Source organism: Melanaphis sacchari, unplaced genomic scaffold (genome assembly GCF_002803265.2).
Source record: "Melanaphis sacchari strain LSU unplaced genomic scaffold, SCAv2.0 Contig20_pilon_pilon, whole genome shotgun sequence".
NCBI classification, from domain to species: domain Eukaryota; kingdom Metazoa; phylum Arthropoda; class Insecta; order Hemiptera; family Aphididae; genus Melanaphis; species Melanaphis sacchari.
This window is the reverse complement of record NW_020271042.1, coordinates 1,562,379-1,581,031: the sequence shown is the minus strand read 5'-3', so window position 1 is coordinate 1,581,031 and position 18,653 is coordinate 1,562,379. Positions and strand designations below refer to the sequence as shown.

The 18,653-nt window shown below is 25.2% G+C and overlaps 1 protein-coding gene across 1 annotated transcript in view; it reads right to left on the bottom strand.

Annotated features, from left to right (window-relative positions):
• Nucleotides 1–8,642: 8,642 nt before the first annotated feature.
• LOC112593690 (UNC93-like protein) overlaps nt 8,643–18,653 on the bottom strand; it is a 46,592-nt gene continuing 36,581 nt past the window's right edge. The window contains exons 6-7 of the mRNA XM_025338196.1: nt 9,953–10,279; nt 8,643–9,147 (exon numbers count right to left, since the gene is read on the bottom strand). Coding sequence (XP_025193981.1) covers nt 9,960–10,279 — 320 coding nt within the window. The 3' untranslated portion in view covers nt 8,643–9,147; nt 9,953–9,959. The remainder of the gene's footprint in view (nt 9,148–9,952; nt 10,280–18,653) is intronic.

The following is an 18,653-nucleotide window of genomic DNA, read 5'->3' as shown; positions in this document are numbered from 1 at the left end:
ATGCAACTGAGAGTAAGTAACAGCTACAGCTACTAGCTTCCGGATGGGTGACCACTCGGGATCATAGTGGTTAAAAACCTTGCCACACAAACACGTGTTTGCTATCAACCGTAACAATCGTAAAATACAACCTCTTACTCCTTACCATAGTTCATAACCCCTACAAACAGCTAATGGCCCTAGTTGCCGGGCTTTTAAGTTCAATTAAAATATATATATATATATATATTTTAGTGTAATAAACGATTGTCCAATTAAACAACGCGTGAGACAATGTTAATGTAATTTCTTTATTTTGTATATTTTATTTTCCATGTGAATTAAAAGCAATTAAGACATACGATTGCGATGAAAAAAAAAATAATTCTTTATCGATTATTATACGTTATTAGTACTCATAGACACTTACATGTTATATTGTAAACTTACACATAATGTATAGAATATAAATAAATAGGTCTATAATATATTAAAGTTTTAATGTTTTTTCGATAAATTTGTATAATATATTATATTGGGTAGCGTGAGAAGTAAAAACCTAGTTTGAAATAAAAAAAAAAATTATAATTAGATACCTATATAGTAAATAAGATATATTATATATTTATATGACGTACATGCTTATAATTTATGAAAATTTGTGAATGTTTGATAACTTTATAATGATGATATGAACTTAAACAGTTGTAACTACTTATATCGAAATTTATATTTAATAATTAGTCCGGGAGTGTGGAAAACATGTATTTTTAATTTTTATTATAATTATTTTTTCCATTTTTTTTTTTTTTTATACCTGAGGCAGTCATGGCGCCATGGCTGAACATTGTATATCCAATAATAATATAATATTACCAATGAAATGATAGTAAATCACCTTGCAAATAGTGCGTGCTGAAACTTACCATGATATAGTAGCTTACATGTTTTGCATTTTTTCATCATCTAGACTGCCACAAGTTGCGTTTCGACAAAGTAATCTTATATTTTATTTATAATATTAGAAAGATTTGTAAGCGTTTGATTGATTTCAATATCATATTCGTTGATCATGCTTGATATTTTAATGACGGAATGATCGCATATTTATTGTACAAGAAAATTGATTATTTACAATATACATTGAATAAAAAAAAAAAAAAAAATTGTTTAAATAAAAAAATCAATCTCGTACACCGACACGCCTTATGCCCTTCGATGAAACGTTTTTTAAAGTTTCTTTTAAAGGTTTTCACCTGTGTATGTATAGAGCAAATCAATTTTTTTTATATTTATTTGCGTATATTTCATAATCTACACGTAATGACATTCATCGTTATTGTGATTACAATCAATGATATAAATATTATATTACTCATAAATTTACGCGTGTACGGTAAAAACAATAATAATATAATCTACGTAATAAAATGTATACGTATGGCATTCAAAAAATGTTTTTAATAGGTGGGTACCTTATATCGGATGTTCATCAAATGGTGTCCCATAGGCAAGATACTTATTTTTTAAACTATTTTGAGGTTTAATTAGTTTTAATTTAATTTTGTATTTCTTGCTTTAGTTAATTAGATAAGTATATTCACTAAAATTTGATGTCTCCCCGAAATTCCTAGATTTCCAAGTAGGGTCTTAAAAATATGAATTGGTTACCATTATACTGGACATGTGATATTATACAATGTATAGTAGGTATAGAAATTTTTAAATTATTTGTTTTTTAAACATCAATTATGTGGTTTTAACCAAATTTAAAATTTCAATTATTTTTGTTTAGTTTTACAATAGTTCATTTATTATTTGTCCAAGTTTAGCTTCATTAATGAAACTAATCAATTTTTTGGTTGTTTTTGCTGACGACACTAGTATTATTTTCATAATTGAATTTATTATGTAGTTTAATCTTTAGAAATGTATATAATATCAGTTCAAAGACTTGCTATTATATATTGCATAGTTAAAGAATGGGGCGATAAATCCCTTGTTTGAATAATATTCTACATTTGTACAATTATGGAAGACATTTTTTTAATGTCATACAGTGGGTACATAATACTATAATATATCTATGTAAATTATTTATAAATTTTTTTAATTTAACAGCGAACTTAACATCTGAACTATATTGAGTGTATACTTAATATTATTATTTGTCTTGTCTTTTTTATTTCTCTAAGTAAAGTCTAGAAATAGTAAAATTTTATTTATTTATTTTTGATCAAAAACGAAAGTAAAAAAAAAACATTTACTTTGATGTTTTATTATATTTCCCGTGAAAAACGCATGAGTATGGAAGACTTTGAGGACGTATTGCATAAGTTAAATAATTAATATAATACAAATGTAAATAACTACATAGTGTATTTATGGTAGTTTATACTATGTTTCTGTATTTTGTTATAGGCATTCATTGTTAAGTACGTATAATAATAGCATTGGTAAATCGTAAATGTAAATTAGATTTACAAAAAATCTATTCCGGGAAAACAATTCAGTCATATTCATATACCTAACTTATGGCAATTATAAAACGAGAATCGACTAAACGGTTTTTAAAAAGAGAGAATGAGATAAAGAATGAAATAAAAACAAAATTGTTCGTCTGTACATATAAGTATAGTATTAAAAAGCGTATTGTGGCCAATGGGTGCATGGGTGCCCATATATGAATAAAAATATAAGAATGTAAAACCTTATAGGAATCAAGGAATGTAAAAGTTTCAAATAGTCTAAGAAATTGGTCGTCCCTGCCGCCCAAAAACAAACAAGGCCCTAAAAAATTTAATACAAGCTTGCGACTATGGATTTTGAATAAAGAGAAGAATGTCTTGCCGTGTTGATTTTTTAATGACTTTTTTTTTTCTATATGTAATTTTGATTTGGAGTAGAATATATTTTAAAGTTTCTAAGATTGATGATGGTTTCTAATAAAAGAACTAATCTAATCGTACTAATTGGAACCACGTGGATCAAAAATAGAATATTCACAGTAATTTTCTTATTTATTGAGAAAAATGTTTCAAATTAACAATAAAAATAGCAGAAATTCTTACGCAACACCATTTTTTTTTACTGAATCAAGTTTGTTTTTGTAATCTAAAAAAAAAACCTTAAAAATGTTTAATATTTAAAATATATAAATAAGTAACAGTAAAAATAAAATGTTTTTATACTTAGGTTTTTATATAATTTTATCGGGGTTGAAATATATTTTGATTTGTGTTTCTATTTGATTCATATTATATATATATTTTAATAAGAATACTAAAAAAATCACTAAAATTTAGTTAATTGATTATATTATATTATATTTCCTCAGCCAGATAATATGTTTATTATAAGTATTATCTCTACAACTGAAATATTATTAAATATTATTGTTTTAATTTATTATTTATTTTCATCATCCATCATTATACATTTGAGCATTAGTGATATTTACTATTCCCGATTGTTTGATCATATTGAAATTTTAACTTCTTAAATTGGCGTAATAAATAAGTACTTTAAATATCTCCATATTAAAATTAATATAATTATTAGTATAAGCATTATTGTATGTAGCTATTATTTTTAATATTTCGACAATTTGTTTGATGTTCTACTTTCTACAATAGGTAATGTAGTACCTATATAATTTATTTTCTAATTAAACAAACTGTTGAAAAGTACACTAAAGTACACGTTTCAGTAGAAACGGATAAATCGATTGTATTTTTATATATTTATTATTATTAAAGTAATAAAAAATTATACTAGATAATCTAATAAGCTACTACTTTTATCTATTTAGGTCCTATTGTATAAATAAATAATAGATAAATGCAATCAATGTTTGTATACATAAAAAAAACGCGATTTAAAAGTCGAGGAAACAAAACAAACAAAAAAAAAAAAAAAACATATCGCTAAAGGCTATTTATGATCTTATTTTCTATAGATCCGTCTTACTAATTATTACGGGTACGCGCGAGTGTAAAAATCCCAAGACAATATACAATATTATTAAAATATATATGATCTCGTACGTCATTCATGCAAACCAGCAGACGTGTAAATTATATTATACGAGTCACATAATAACATAATATAATACACGACGCCAAGACGGAATTACCATGTGGATATATATATATACAAATCTTCTAATTGCGTTTGACTTTACTACTCGAGACAACCGCAGAAAATTTATACCTACCGCGTGCTTTTCCCATCCGCGGTAATGAGTTTGGGCGTTTTTTGGGCACAGTCGCGCCGACCATCGTGTGTAATCAAGTAATATAATATGTTATTATTATTATTATTATTATTATTATTATATATTTTATTGTTTCCGCTAAACATGACTCTGCCGAATTCCGATATGGACCGTATTTCTCCACGGGCGGCTGCAGCTGTATAGTATATTATTATATTATTCATGGAACTAAAGATATAGGTATCTATATTATAATAGATTTCCTATATGGTATAGAAAAGATTTATTTTTGATCTATAGTATAGGTATTATTGGTACGCGTAGCTATCATGTTATGAAACTCGTATCTAATACACAATATTCATGATAAGATAATGGTTTTACATTTGACCCGTTTTTATTAGAAAAACTAACTTCACAGGAAAAATTATCACACTTTGTAAAATAGAGAGATTTCATTATATTTTATTTTTTTATTTGAAAATTAATAAATTTATGCAGATTGTATACGACTTCGAAATAAATAAATACAGTAAGTATAAGTATATACTATGTAAAATACTTTATTTTTAGAAATTTTAATGATTAAATATCGTAATGAAATGGTTATTTAGTATTAGTTACACACGTAAGATTTTTTTCTGAGGAGGAGGGTTATAATAATTGGTTTAGTCATAAGTTTATAAGAATAGATTAAAATGATTTTTATGAAGTAAAAAATAATATGAGAGGTTTGTGATCTTTCAATACTCTTTTGACGCCACTATGTGGTATAGATAGCTAATATACAGTTAGGTATATTATAATATCTTAAGTATTGTAATCCTTATAGGTGCCTATAGTATTTAATAAAATATTTTTATTTTTTTATCGCAGTCCCGAAAATCATTTGAATGCATTATTTTCATTTATTATTATTGTTATTATAAGTATAAATTATTGATTTTAAATAATTTAAAACCTATAGGTATAGTTAAGCCATTCATAGTTCATAATAATTGACATGATTAATATTATATTATGTATGATAGTTTAGATAACTTCAAAATTCAAATAAAAGTAAAATATTAAACAAATGTAATAAATGAATATTATTACATAATATTATATACGATGAAAAAATATAATTAAACTTAAGTCTTAATTAGTTCTTTTCACCAATTTCAGGATCTTTATTATGTTCACTAAACTACATATTTGTATGGGTACAATTTCTTGCAATAGTAACTAGTCTTTATCTGTTGTAAATTTATAATTGACCTTTTACTTAGCTTAAAATGTCAGTATAGGTATGCATTATTATTCATTAATAATAATATATTTTTTAATTTAAAATTCAATAACATAAAATTTGACATATAAGGTTAATTTATTTTAAAAATGTGATTTAAAAAATATAAATACAACGTTGAGGGCGTAGTGTATGTATGTATATTGTATATTGTATACATGAATGTACGAATAATAATTTTACTAAAATTACATATTAGAAGTTGATGGGAAATTAAGTTCTATAATTTTGCGATTGTGATAGTTGTTGTTTTTTACGGCAAAATGCAATATATTTAATCATTGGCTCTAAAAGTATACCTACGTGGCTACGTAATGTATGAGCATTAATGTAGTGTATTATAAAATACTATAATAGTTATTTTATGAATTATAATTATGATTTTTTTTTTTATATAGTCCTGTTAGGTATTTACTATTTTCTTTAAGCAATTTGAACAATACATTTTTTATGATAATAGTGATATATTTTTAAATGTTAGTAATAAATCTTTTGCCACAAATTTGAAATTCCTAAAACGTATTTTTAGTTTAGTTACTAATAGGATTTCATCAGTTGTTGATATACAAATCATATTAATGTTTTAAATATTATTTAATACACTTTTTAGAAATAATGGTAATAATAAACTTTAAAGTTTATGATACGTCTCTGGAAAATATTAAATAAACTTAATTTTTTTACATTGTGCTAATATAATTTTAAAGCAAAGCATATTCATGATTTATCCATGTAACTTCTGAACCGGGAGCAATGTCTTGTCCTTAAAGCGACTACTTAATAATATATACAGGAGGGGCTTATATTATAATGCGTGTTTATAACAGTATTATACATATATACATACGCACAATTTACATGATGTTAGACCAAAGTATGTTGTTATGTGAAAGAGTGGGTGGGCGGATGGGTGTAAAAATCGCACACACATTTATAATATATGCAAATAAAAGAGGTAAGAAAAAATATCGAACAGTATATAATAAATAATAATATACATCACAGTACAGGTCGTGTAAAAATATCTACGCTGAGAGGTTCAAGGTCATTCAGGGTGTGTCCTAAGTGGATTATATAATATTTCTTAAATGTATAATATTGTTAAAAGAAAAAATAAACATAACGGATTGGATACGATACCGCACACTCATACTATAAATACGAGAGGGTTTTACACAAGCGAGAGCTATGATGTATACTAATACATCTACCATTCAAACTTCAAACCGAATATTAATTTATGTACAGATTTTTCGCAGAATTGACTAGTTTGTATGTAAAATATGTATTTTTTAATAATGTTACTCACACATAAATGGTACAATGTTGATGATGTTCAATTTTCTAATATATAATTTAATAAAAGAGATGATAAGAAGATGTCATACCTGATATTTGAAATATTATGAATGATTTAAGTTCAGCTAAACCGCTTAAACTTAACCTAATTTTGTTAATTTTAATACATTTTAGTGTAAATTTACTTATTATAAAACTTATACAGTTAAGATTATAAGAAGATATACGTAAATACATTTATTATCTTGTCAAATATTTTTCGATGTTTGAATTTTAATGTGAGCTATTTACAAGCGGGATTATAGAATATTAAGAAATTCACATTCTATACCATGAATGTTAATACAGTTACTAAGAAAAAACCGATGAGTGAATAAATAGATAATAGTATTTATTTTTTAACAATTAGTTGATTTTTATTTAAAAATTATAACACCTACTGTGTTAAATTAACTACTAAGGACTACCTAAGGAGGACGACAATTTAGCATGTTATGCATGTTTAACGTAAATGGTGAATACAACGGGTTCATGTCCTCATAATTTTATTCATAAAGATATTCGGGTGAGTGTATTGACATGAATCGATAAATCTATAATATATTATACAGAGTGTCCATCGTGTTTATTTTAAAAACCCACCTCTCATATGTAAGTTACATAGAACATATTAAAATATATCTATTACCTACTTTAAATTTAAGAACTTATGTATAATCATCTACTAAATTACTATTCTCTACTTTGTTACCATAATTGTTTTTAAGATATATACAAACATAATCCCTTCATAAATTGGACATTTTGTAGTTTTAAGATGTAGTAACTACTTTGTATTACAATTGATTTTATTCTTCGATATATAGGTTCAGTAATGGTTTAAAAAAATAAATATTAAATAAAAAAAACATAGTGAAACATCCTATATACTTGTGCTAGGACGGTGATTAGATTATTCGCAGGAGTTGTATCATATATATTATATACATATGATATTATATAAATATGTGTAAATATCTGCAGTTGTAGTTACAGTTAATATACACATTATTTAAATTATTCATTAGCCAATGACAAACCCAGTAAATACCAGCAAACCCAGTTACCTGTTATTATTTATTATTTCATTATTTTTTAATCTTTTCGATACGTATCATGATGATAACTGTATAATAAGTAATAACTGACTGTCTAAATTACCTAATACGCTGCACGTCATATTGTGATTAACACTCAATGAGTCATTTTCAAGACGTATGAAAATAACAATGATAATATTATAATATCTAATATAGTCCTTTTTTTGTTCTTCTTCACCTTTCTCTACCAACTATATGTGGGGCATCCTTGTCCTTTATCCCTAATCTAATAAAAGTAAATAAATAATAATATTTTTTCAATAACCAGCTGGTAAGGGGTGTCATATTTTCAGTTTTTTTGTACATTTAATAAGCATACACATATTATACATACATAATATTATAAAATTCAATTATGATATTAATATTAGAAAAACACCAAAAAAAAAAAAGAAAGAAAGAAAAAATGTCATAATATATATTTTGTTTTTATTTTACAATCTAATTTTTATACACATTTCTACGAGATAAATCACATCACAGTTGCTGCTGATGAGGATATACCTAAATATTATATTTTTCTTATCTAAATCGTTTTATATAATATAATATATTGTAGGATATATGCCTAAGCTGTCAAGCGAATTAAAATCTAAATGTATCAAACACACATCATACACAAAAATTATAATAATAAGTAACAACAATAATATTCAATTTTTAATTACACACTATCTAAATCTATATCTATTTAATATAATATGTTAATAATAATACTATTGGACGTGTTTTGTAAAGGAAAACAAAATAATTGACTAACTACGAAGAAGTATCTACCTACTTTGATACTTATAAACTAGGCGTATAAATAATTTAACTCATTTTATCATATATAATTAACGTAAACCATCTATGACGGATAGTTAGTAATAGTTAATGTTAAAATTAGATCACTTTCACTACAAAAAAGGGCGATATTTTAAAATAATAATACTAATGCTAATAATATTTGTAAAAGTAATGTACAATTTTTTTTTTTACTGATACATATTTCCTATGCAAATTATGAAACAGTATAAATACTATGTACAAAATGCAGTAATAAATTACACAGTATTGGTAATTAGTGTAATCAATACATCACACCGATTTCCATACGTATTTAGTTACTAAACATAATTTATAGTAAAAATAAATATATTTTAAAAGTGATGAAGACGTTCTAATAACATAGCAACTGAGCATCTTGGTTTATTCTATATAATATAGCACACCGATTAAGTCTGCAAAAAAAAAAAAAAAAACATAAATAATAAAAATAATGTTGGCAAAGTTAGTTTCAGTATTTTAAATAATTATTAACAAAATATTAATTTGCAATTTGTATCGAAATAACAGCAATAAGTAAATACTAGTAAATAAGAAGTTTAATATAATAATATCATTGATAATGTCGTGGGTAAAGTGATGTGATATTAATTTAAACTGGCAATTATTATAATATTCTATTACAAATCCAAATAGGCACATTTATTGTATATACCAGTAGGCAACATAACATCGTAGTGTACACTAATAGTATTAAAGCTATTTTTTTGCTGTGCATTGATGTTTTGTCGCTTATGAGAATTGTTGTATTAAATTCAAATATATATTATACGACATAATGTAAATTATACACGTGCGTTATCTATTCTCTGCGGGAATAAATACTGAAACCTCGACAAAAATAATAATATAACTCTGATATTTCATGTCTGTACACGATCCATTCAACGGCAATGCTCAGCATAGTAATTGATTAGCTTCAAAGTGCAATCGTTTAATGCTACGTCAACTAACTAGACACTCGTTTGCTGATTTTAGTAATATTTATTAGTCCGATTTATCGGAGACATATCTCTCCATATTATATAGTGCGTGTAATAATTTGTCAAATTTTGATCTCTTTAATAGTATTACTTAGTATTTACTAATGATCCAGATAATTAATGAAATAATAAATGAATTATATTATTATTATTATTTTATTTTACTCGGGGATTAGAGGTTGGTAAAAAGTCACACAAAAGCCCCGTCTTCACTTACCCGTTGTTCATAAATGCGTCACGATTATCTCGTCGTCGATGTCGTCCTTCTCGTCGTCGGTCTCATTGACGGTCTCGTCGGGCAGCGGCTCCGACTTCGGGTCGTCGGCCAGCCGTTTGAGCCGCCTGGCCTTGACGCTGTGCCGGATTTCGACGATTATGTATCCGACGAATCCGACGAACAGCACGACACCCATGACGTACAGCTTCTTCCGGGCGCACAGGTGCGTGCTGTACGCGTACGCCACCACGAAGCCGGCCGACTCCCACAGCCGATAGTTACTAAACGCCGCTTCCTTGTTGCGCCTAAACAGTGTCCCGTAGATACCTGTAGACAAAAACGACATTTTTCACTACAATTTTTTTTTTTTTTAAAGCTATTTATCGCCATAATGTTCATAGGTTAAGACGTTAAAGAAGATAGCCACGTTTATAATTGTGTACGGTGTTCGATGATAGGCACCGTGGTTATCCAGCCAGGGTCCGAAATTTGTGTGCGCCGACCCGGGAATTTTTGTAGTATTAAAATTTAAAAATCTGTCAAATGGATTTGATAAAAGTAATATTTGTATAATTTTTTGAAATGACGGTGATGAAGATATGTTTTTTTCTCTTTTCGATTTGTATCCTCTAGTATTTTAAAAATGCTAGACAGAAAGAATAAGATGTTTGTACGGGAGCTCGTAATTTGCACCAAAATAAAGATATGTAATTTGCACCACCGTAAGTAGCCGAAAATAGTGTTTGTAATTTTCACTAAAATTAGGGCATATAATTTGCACCATCGTTGGTAGTAAGAAATAGGAAATGTTATTAACACCAAAACCAAAATCGATTATTATAAGATAGGTACTATCAAAGAATAATCGTAAAAGTTTCGATATTTAAGAAAATATTTTACTTCATTAAAGTTCTCACCGATTTTTAAACAAATGCGTACATAAAACTATCAAGTTTACATACATCTAACCAAATTATTTCTCAAACAAGTGAACGAACAAATCAAATTCAAGTTTCTTTGGATCAGTATCATAATAAATTGATATTAACAACTTAATTCAATGAATTAGTTGCATACAAATACAAAAAGTCTGTAAGTATCAAAACCTTAATTGCAATCTAACTATTAACTAATCCGACAATTAATGAAACGTCAGTTTGTTTTATTATTTTTTTAATAAATTATACTCAATTATTAAAAATTGCACGATTTTTCTTTTGATAATACCTATTTTATATTACCTAGTCAATTTTGATATTGATGCTATTTAAATGTTTTATTTATCACTACCTGAGATTGTGTAAATTAAAAATCTTTATTTTGATGCAATTTACACATGTTGTAAATATTTAGAATCAATTTTGGTGCCAATTGACTACGTCCATTCGTATGTATGTATGAATTTTTTATGGTTGCAAACCTAATAGTGATTACTGATTGCAATATATTTTTCATGTTTGTATAAACATTGCAATGGATAATAAATGCATCTACTATGCTGTGGTTATTTTTGTGGTTAATGGTTATTGTATATATTATATAATATGAAAGTTATCTGTGATACATTGGTTAAGCATACATTTATTAAATATAAAAATGTATGCTGGATCGCATAATTGCATAATTAATTAAATTATTTATTAACATTTATTGGACTAATCATGGACTACTAAATTTAGTTTATGTTACTATTAGTTAACTATTGATTTATTGAATGCTTAGTAATTGCTTATGCAACCCAACAATTATTACATATTTTTTTTTAAAGCAAGATATTTTATTTTTTTAAGCTAATTCTTTGAAATTATAACAAATGAAATATTTTAATTTAATAGAGATTTAAGAAAATTGCAATCTAAGTAGAATCGATTGGTTATTGATTTCAAAGTCAATATCACAACGTAATAATGTTACCAAGAACGTTATATAATATGCGTACATCACTGGCCGCCTAACTCTTGTAATATCGTACAATAACGCATCGAAAAGGTGACTTTTAACTTTGTTTTTTTACATTAATTAATCATTAATTATGAGAAGCGCGAGCAGAAACTGCTAAGACAGCTTAACTGGTGATTTCTGTTTATATTTTTTAATTACATACGGTAGGTATAGTATGAATTTTTGATTTTCTTTTAATAATAATTGATGAACGTTGCTTAAAAGTTAGGTACATCGTTTTGTATTCTACTTACAATAATATGGTTTTAGCGTACAAAAATAACATTTTAATTACTATTTTTACACTATACCTATATGATGTATGTACGTACCTATATTATGTACGACTACGACGTACGTATAATACGTAAATAATAAATATATTTTATGTACGATAATTCACATATATTATCTATTGATGCAATTTTTACATGAATACAAAGCATTATTTATTTTTTACTCAATTTCCCCGTCAATCAAAAGTGTATAAAAATAACAGTTGAAAATTAATTACGTCAATTTTTTTTTTACTACCTACTAAATATTATTATAACATCATCTTTTATACCTGATAATTATATATTTGTGTATAAGTATACGCTACGCCCACTATTTCGTCTAACGTGGTTGTGAAATATACAAACAAAAGTATTCATTATAATATCTTATAATACAAATGTTAAGTATTTAAATTATCGAAAATATTCATCTTTTGCAGTACCTAACCAATAACCAATATTAATTTATTTATAATGTATAATGATTTAAATGGTATAATGAAATATATGTTTAAAGTTATGTGTATATTAAATAATAATAATAATACTTGTATATTCAAACGATGTATATTAAAATAATCATTACAGAATGATAATATAAATAATTATTTTACCTAATAAATCATTTATTCAGATTTCAGACAAATGGCAAACGATTACGATACCCAACCTATAACCATATAATATTGAGCATACTATATAACACAATATATATATATGATATAAAAATGAAGAATCTTTAAAATAATTAAATAAATGTAAAATTTAATTTCTGGTGTATTCAGTAGCGTAATTATAGCGAAATTTTCACCTAGGTTTTTATTTTAATTTTTGAATACACAATATTTTAAAACGATTTTATATTTTTATATTTTAAATTTATAGTCCTTAGCCAGTACGTTTAATGAAAAATGTTATCAATAAATTGTATTCGTTTTTTATAAGTATTTAAAATTTAAATAATGAAATAGTATTTACACCACACGTTGTCTTTATTGTATATAGTAAGTACCTAGTTATTAAATATAAATTAAACTTTTTTGTTTGATTAATTATCTGATATAGTTATTTTATATATTCGAAAATGGAATTAAAAATATGGATTATTATAAAAAAATTTTAAAAATTTACATTTCATAATAACTTGCAAATTAACTATGAGTATAATTTGCTAAATAGCCTTGATTCGATTTTTTTGTCTAGAGTTCTAAGTCTCTGTCACGGCATATAAAATATATACAAATTATAGACTCCCATAATAAGACAATTGATTTATGCTGTGACAACTATTATTTTAAATCTGTGTATTTATGTTTATCATTATATATTTAACTATGGTGTAAGCATATAATATTAATTCTATAGAAATTGATTGTTGATATCATTATGTAATTGAAAATAAATCGGTCAATATTATGCGTATGCTGAATGAAGAGCGTCGCATATAATATTATTATATTAATTATTATTGTTGCATTGTGACTATAAGATGAGCTTACCTACAGTTTAGTAATATATATTATGTATGAACTTTATATAATATGTATAATAATGTACACGTGTGTGCGTGCTGGGTATACTTTACGGGCATGTCGTTGAAGAACGGATTATGTATTTTAATCCCCACGCCGTCTACCGTAATAGTAGTTTTTAAGTAATGGTTAGGTTGGTGGTTGATAATTGTCCAACCCTTATACCCTATTAGATTGTTTTTATTTTATTTTTTATTTTTTACAAATTTTTATTTATTATTGAGTGTATTTAAAAAAAAATTGTTTTTAATGCATTTAAATTCAATTTATTTGTCTATACGTTAATTTTATAGATGCTTATCTATATCTGTATCTACTATAAAACATTTCAATAATATCATGCGATTATTAAATTTCATGAATAGTTTTTTTAGACATTGCGCTGAGAAAATAATTCTATAATACTTTTTTTATAAATATGATCAAACCAATTTTTTTAGATTGAAAAAAATATGTTAGATCTTACGTACATACAGTATCCTACACCTATTTATATTTGATGCGGAACATTAGTATAAACCGTAAGAAATCATTAATGAAGAAAAAATGGCCAATGAGGGAGTTAATAGTAAGTAATAATATTATTTATTAGTATTGTAGCATATACAGTATAATTCACTAAGCGTTTAAACAAATTCAGCGTCATTTTTTTATTTAGAAATAGATTAATTCGAATATTTGAGAACTTTTCTATTAGGTATTTAAAGAGTGTTCTAAAGTAATACAAACTTTTATTTTTGAAATTGGCCTCTTTATCTTTTTACTATAAATTATTAAGTAGATCACTTTTGATAACATTTTATTGTACCTAATTTAACATTTGAACAAGTAGTTTTTCAGTTATTAAAATAGAGTATAATTTCTTTAAAATTATTTAAAAAAAATATAAAATATATGCAGTATTGGATTTAGTATTTATTATACGTGGACCATTTTTCAAATTATAAATATTGATAGATTAATATAATCTATTAAAAGTTGCAAATTACCATTGGGTACGGATATATAACACTCATATCTATCAAATTCATTATCATGGGCCTATTTTCTAGGTACAAAAATTAAAATAACTTGTTTAAGTTTTGATTTTGATGTGTCAACATTTTGTAAAAAATTATTAAGTTAAATAATTTATAGTAGAAAAAGCAAGTTGTAAAATTGAAGTTTATATTTCCTTAAATACCTAGTACAAAAATCTTAAAGAATTAGAAACTATGGTCTTCAATAGTATATTTAAAATTTTGAAAATCATATTTTAATTTACAGTGTTATCGAAGAAGAAAAAAAAGGTTGAGCGAGCTTAGTGAATTACTAAGTACCTATATAATAAATAAATATTTGTAAACACGTGCAAAAGTATTGAAATAAATGATTTTTATTAGCTTATAAAATTAGTACTAATGCAACATATACTCGTAATTATTATAATTTATAAAATAATTGAATGATATGTTTTGATGAAATACTTTCATATCGACCAATAGATGAACATAATAATATAGTAATAATATAATAATATGTATATATATGTTATTATTTTTGTATTGTTGGCAAATCATGTTCTGCAGTGTTTGCAATAACATTTTTAAGAATAGATAGGTAGTATAGGTCATAAAACACACACACACACACACATATATATATATGTATATGTTGTAGCCACTTGATGAAATTGATCTTTTCATGAAAAGATGACCATTTCATGAAATGGAAACAGATTTTTTACACTTCGTGAAGTTCGAAAATATTTCACAATATGGTCACTTTTTCATGAAATGGTCACACTAATTTAACATCGTGTAATTTTTTTCACAATGTGGTCATTCACTTTGTGTACTGAAAATTGAAATACAATATTTATTACACACGTAAATGTACAAGCTTTAATAAACATAAATGTAAGTTATTTTTATCTAAAGAACACGTAAAGTTTGATTATATCCGTTAACTAGGTAGGTACGTGACACGTATCCATATAAAATAAAACAAAATACTATCTATATTCTATACGACTATTATACTGCAATTACCGGACTATCCGAAATGTGTAGATAATATTTTATTGGTTTTGATAAAAGTCATAATAGGATAATGTCATACCAGTATTTTAGTTATACTTTGATGCTCAAGTTTTTAGTAATTGCTGTGTGGATCATTCGATCGTATTCTATTACAATTATTTACTGTATTCTATCTCTACGTAGTATATTAAAAATGGATAACTTTAATGAAAAAAACTGAGTTTTACCAAAAAATGGATAAATATTATTTGGATAAGCCTGGTAAAAAGCCATATACATCTGAAAAAATCGAGTCGATAATTATGGAAATTACTGACACTAAATTAACGTAAGTACCTACATATACATTATACCTACTAAGTTTATTTATTTGTTTTATTTTATATGGATACGTGTCACGTACCTACCTAGTTAACGGATATAATCAAACTTTACGTGTTCTTTAGATAAAAATAACTTACATTTATGTTTATTAAAGCTTGTACATTTACGTGTGTAATAAATATTGTATTTTAATTTTCAGTACACAAAGTGAACGACCACATTGTGAAATATTTTCGAACTTCACGAAGTGTAAAAAATCTGTTTCCATTTCATGAAATGGTCATCTTTTCATGAAAAGATCAATTTCATCAAGTGGCTACGACATATATATTTATAATGAAATAATGTATGCATCAATACGCGCTTCAAGTCCAATTTAAAATTTAAACAGTGCAGCGACGGTGGCAGCATAGGTTGGGTTCTGGTTTAGTCCTGGTGCGTGTATAGCTTGTGTGATTTATAAAAAACACAGAGTGTACGACCAAATATTGAGGTACTTTGAATAACGTTTTGAGATGTGAAACTTCGTTGACATAATGCTTAAGATTCTAATCATATACATAGACTTTATAAGGTTTAAATAAGACTTATATAATGTAACATAATTCACAATTTTATCGCAATTAAATTTAAATCAAGTATGGATTTTGAATAAACAATTTTATTTTTCTGTAAGTTATATAGGAAGTTTTAAAAAAATGGGTTTAATAATACATTATCATGGTTTATATATTGTTGTGGTTATTTAAAAAAAAATATAAAAGTTAATTGAGAGGATCTTAACTAAATAGTCTTTAAATATCATTCAAAATATTTGTATAATTTTAAAATTAACTCTTTATCGAGTACCCTATATATTGTTTTTTATATATTTATACTTGATATATATTCATTCAGAGGAAAAAACTGCACAACACTAATCATTATTATTCCGCTTCTGTAGGTATTCAATGAGAAGTCATTAACTATTCCCGACTCTATAATATACACTCACTCGTAATCCATGTAACGTCAAATTTTAAACTATTATATTATTATTATAGGTACCTATATCTACGATAATTGTTGTTATTATTATGGAAATGACCGTGAATGACTTTCCAAATACCATTAAATGGTAATAATCGCGAAGAAATATTGGAGATCAAAATTGCGAGCCCAATATTTACGAATAACAACAGTTTAATAAATTATTTAATTGTAGCAATTCGTAGATTCTGAATATTGTTACAGGTCACTTACGAACATTTTCCAAAGGTATAAAATGTGAATGTATCTATGTGGTAAATGCCTTCATCGCTAAGTGTAAATTGCAATATTTTATATCTATTTCGCTTATTTTTTATAACTATTATCGCGGAAATTTAGGTATCGTATAATCTAAGTTTTGAACAAAGTATTTTGTTCAAAACTAGGTTTTCGATTTTTGTCATTATTTGTATGCTATAGGTTGAGAGTTTGTGTAATTTATTTTATGAGTAAATATGAATATACAAAATTAAAAGAACTACACGTGTTCTGTGATTCTTAAAAACATTATAACACTGTAATATACGTAATGATATTATATTATATATACATGTTAATATAATGTTGCATTGTTGCACAACATTTCGGTTTTAAAATATGCGTTTTCATTGTTTCTGTGAATTGGAGCTTCTTATAATTCACACAATATAATTACATATTGTGTATTTATGTACTATATATTTATACATATATATTGTATAATGATTATTTTATTCTTATTGGTACATCAAAGTAAAATCGGAAATGTATGTTTGTAGATACTCATACTAGTGATAGCTTTTTATTATTTTTGCTTTCTAGTTCAACATTTTACAAACAAATAATATAAATTTTTTTTTACGCTTTTTGTTTTTTGTTTTTAAATATTTGACCCAATTCTTCTTATGTTATTAAACTTATAATCTTCATTTGTTAAATATGTTTTTTTACATAATATTATAGTAATTTTATATGTATATAAGTATCTTAAATTAAATTGTAATTTAAGAGCCGATAGACTTGTTTCACACATTAATCGTAAATAGATGTATTTTATCAAGCGTGTTTAACATTCAATCAGTATTTTTTTTTTTTAAATCTATAATTAAATTTTGTAACAAATATTATCATAACTACAATTTAATTTGTTTATAACAAACTATGTACAGTTGATAAATTAGTTACATCAATGTAAGTTTATTGTACAATATTTAGAATTCGAAACAATATAATATAGACTACTCTGTTGCATTGTTTAATGTTTTAACTTTTAAATGTATTTTCAAGATGGGTCAATATCAATCACACATACATGATCTATCGAAAAATTCATATATTCATGCCTAATTTAACCTAATATATAAAGATATGCATTACATCCATACAGGATGTCTTTTTATTTTTATGACTCGTGAATAACTTCTTATAATATTTTTGAAAATGATTTTACTGTATTAAAGAGGAATCGCATTAAAATTGTAGTTTGATTATTTTTTAATTTAAGTAATAAAAATAATCAAATTTTTGTTTACGAATTTTATTCTTTTATTGTACACAAGTCATTTGTTAAGGTATTTATAAATTTTATGTTGATATT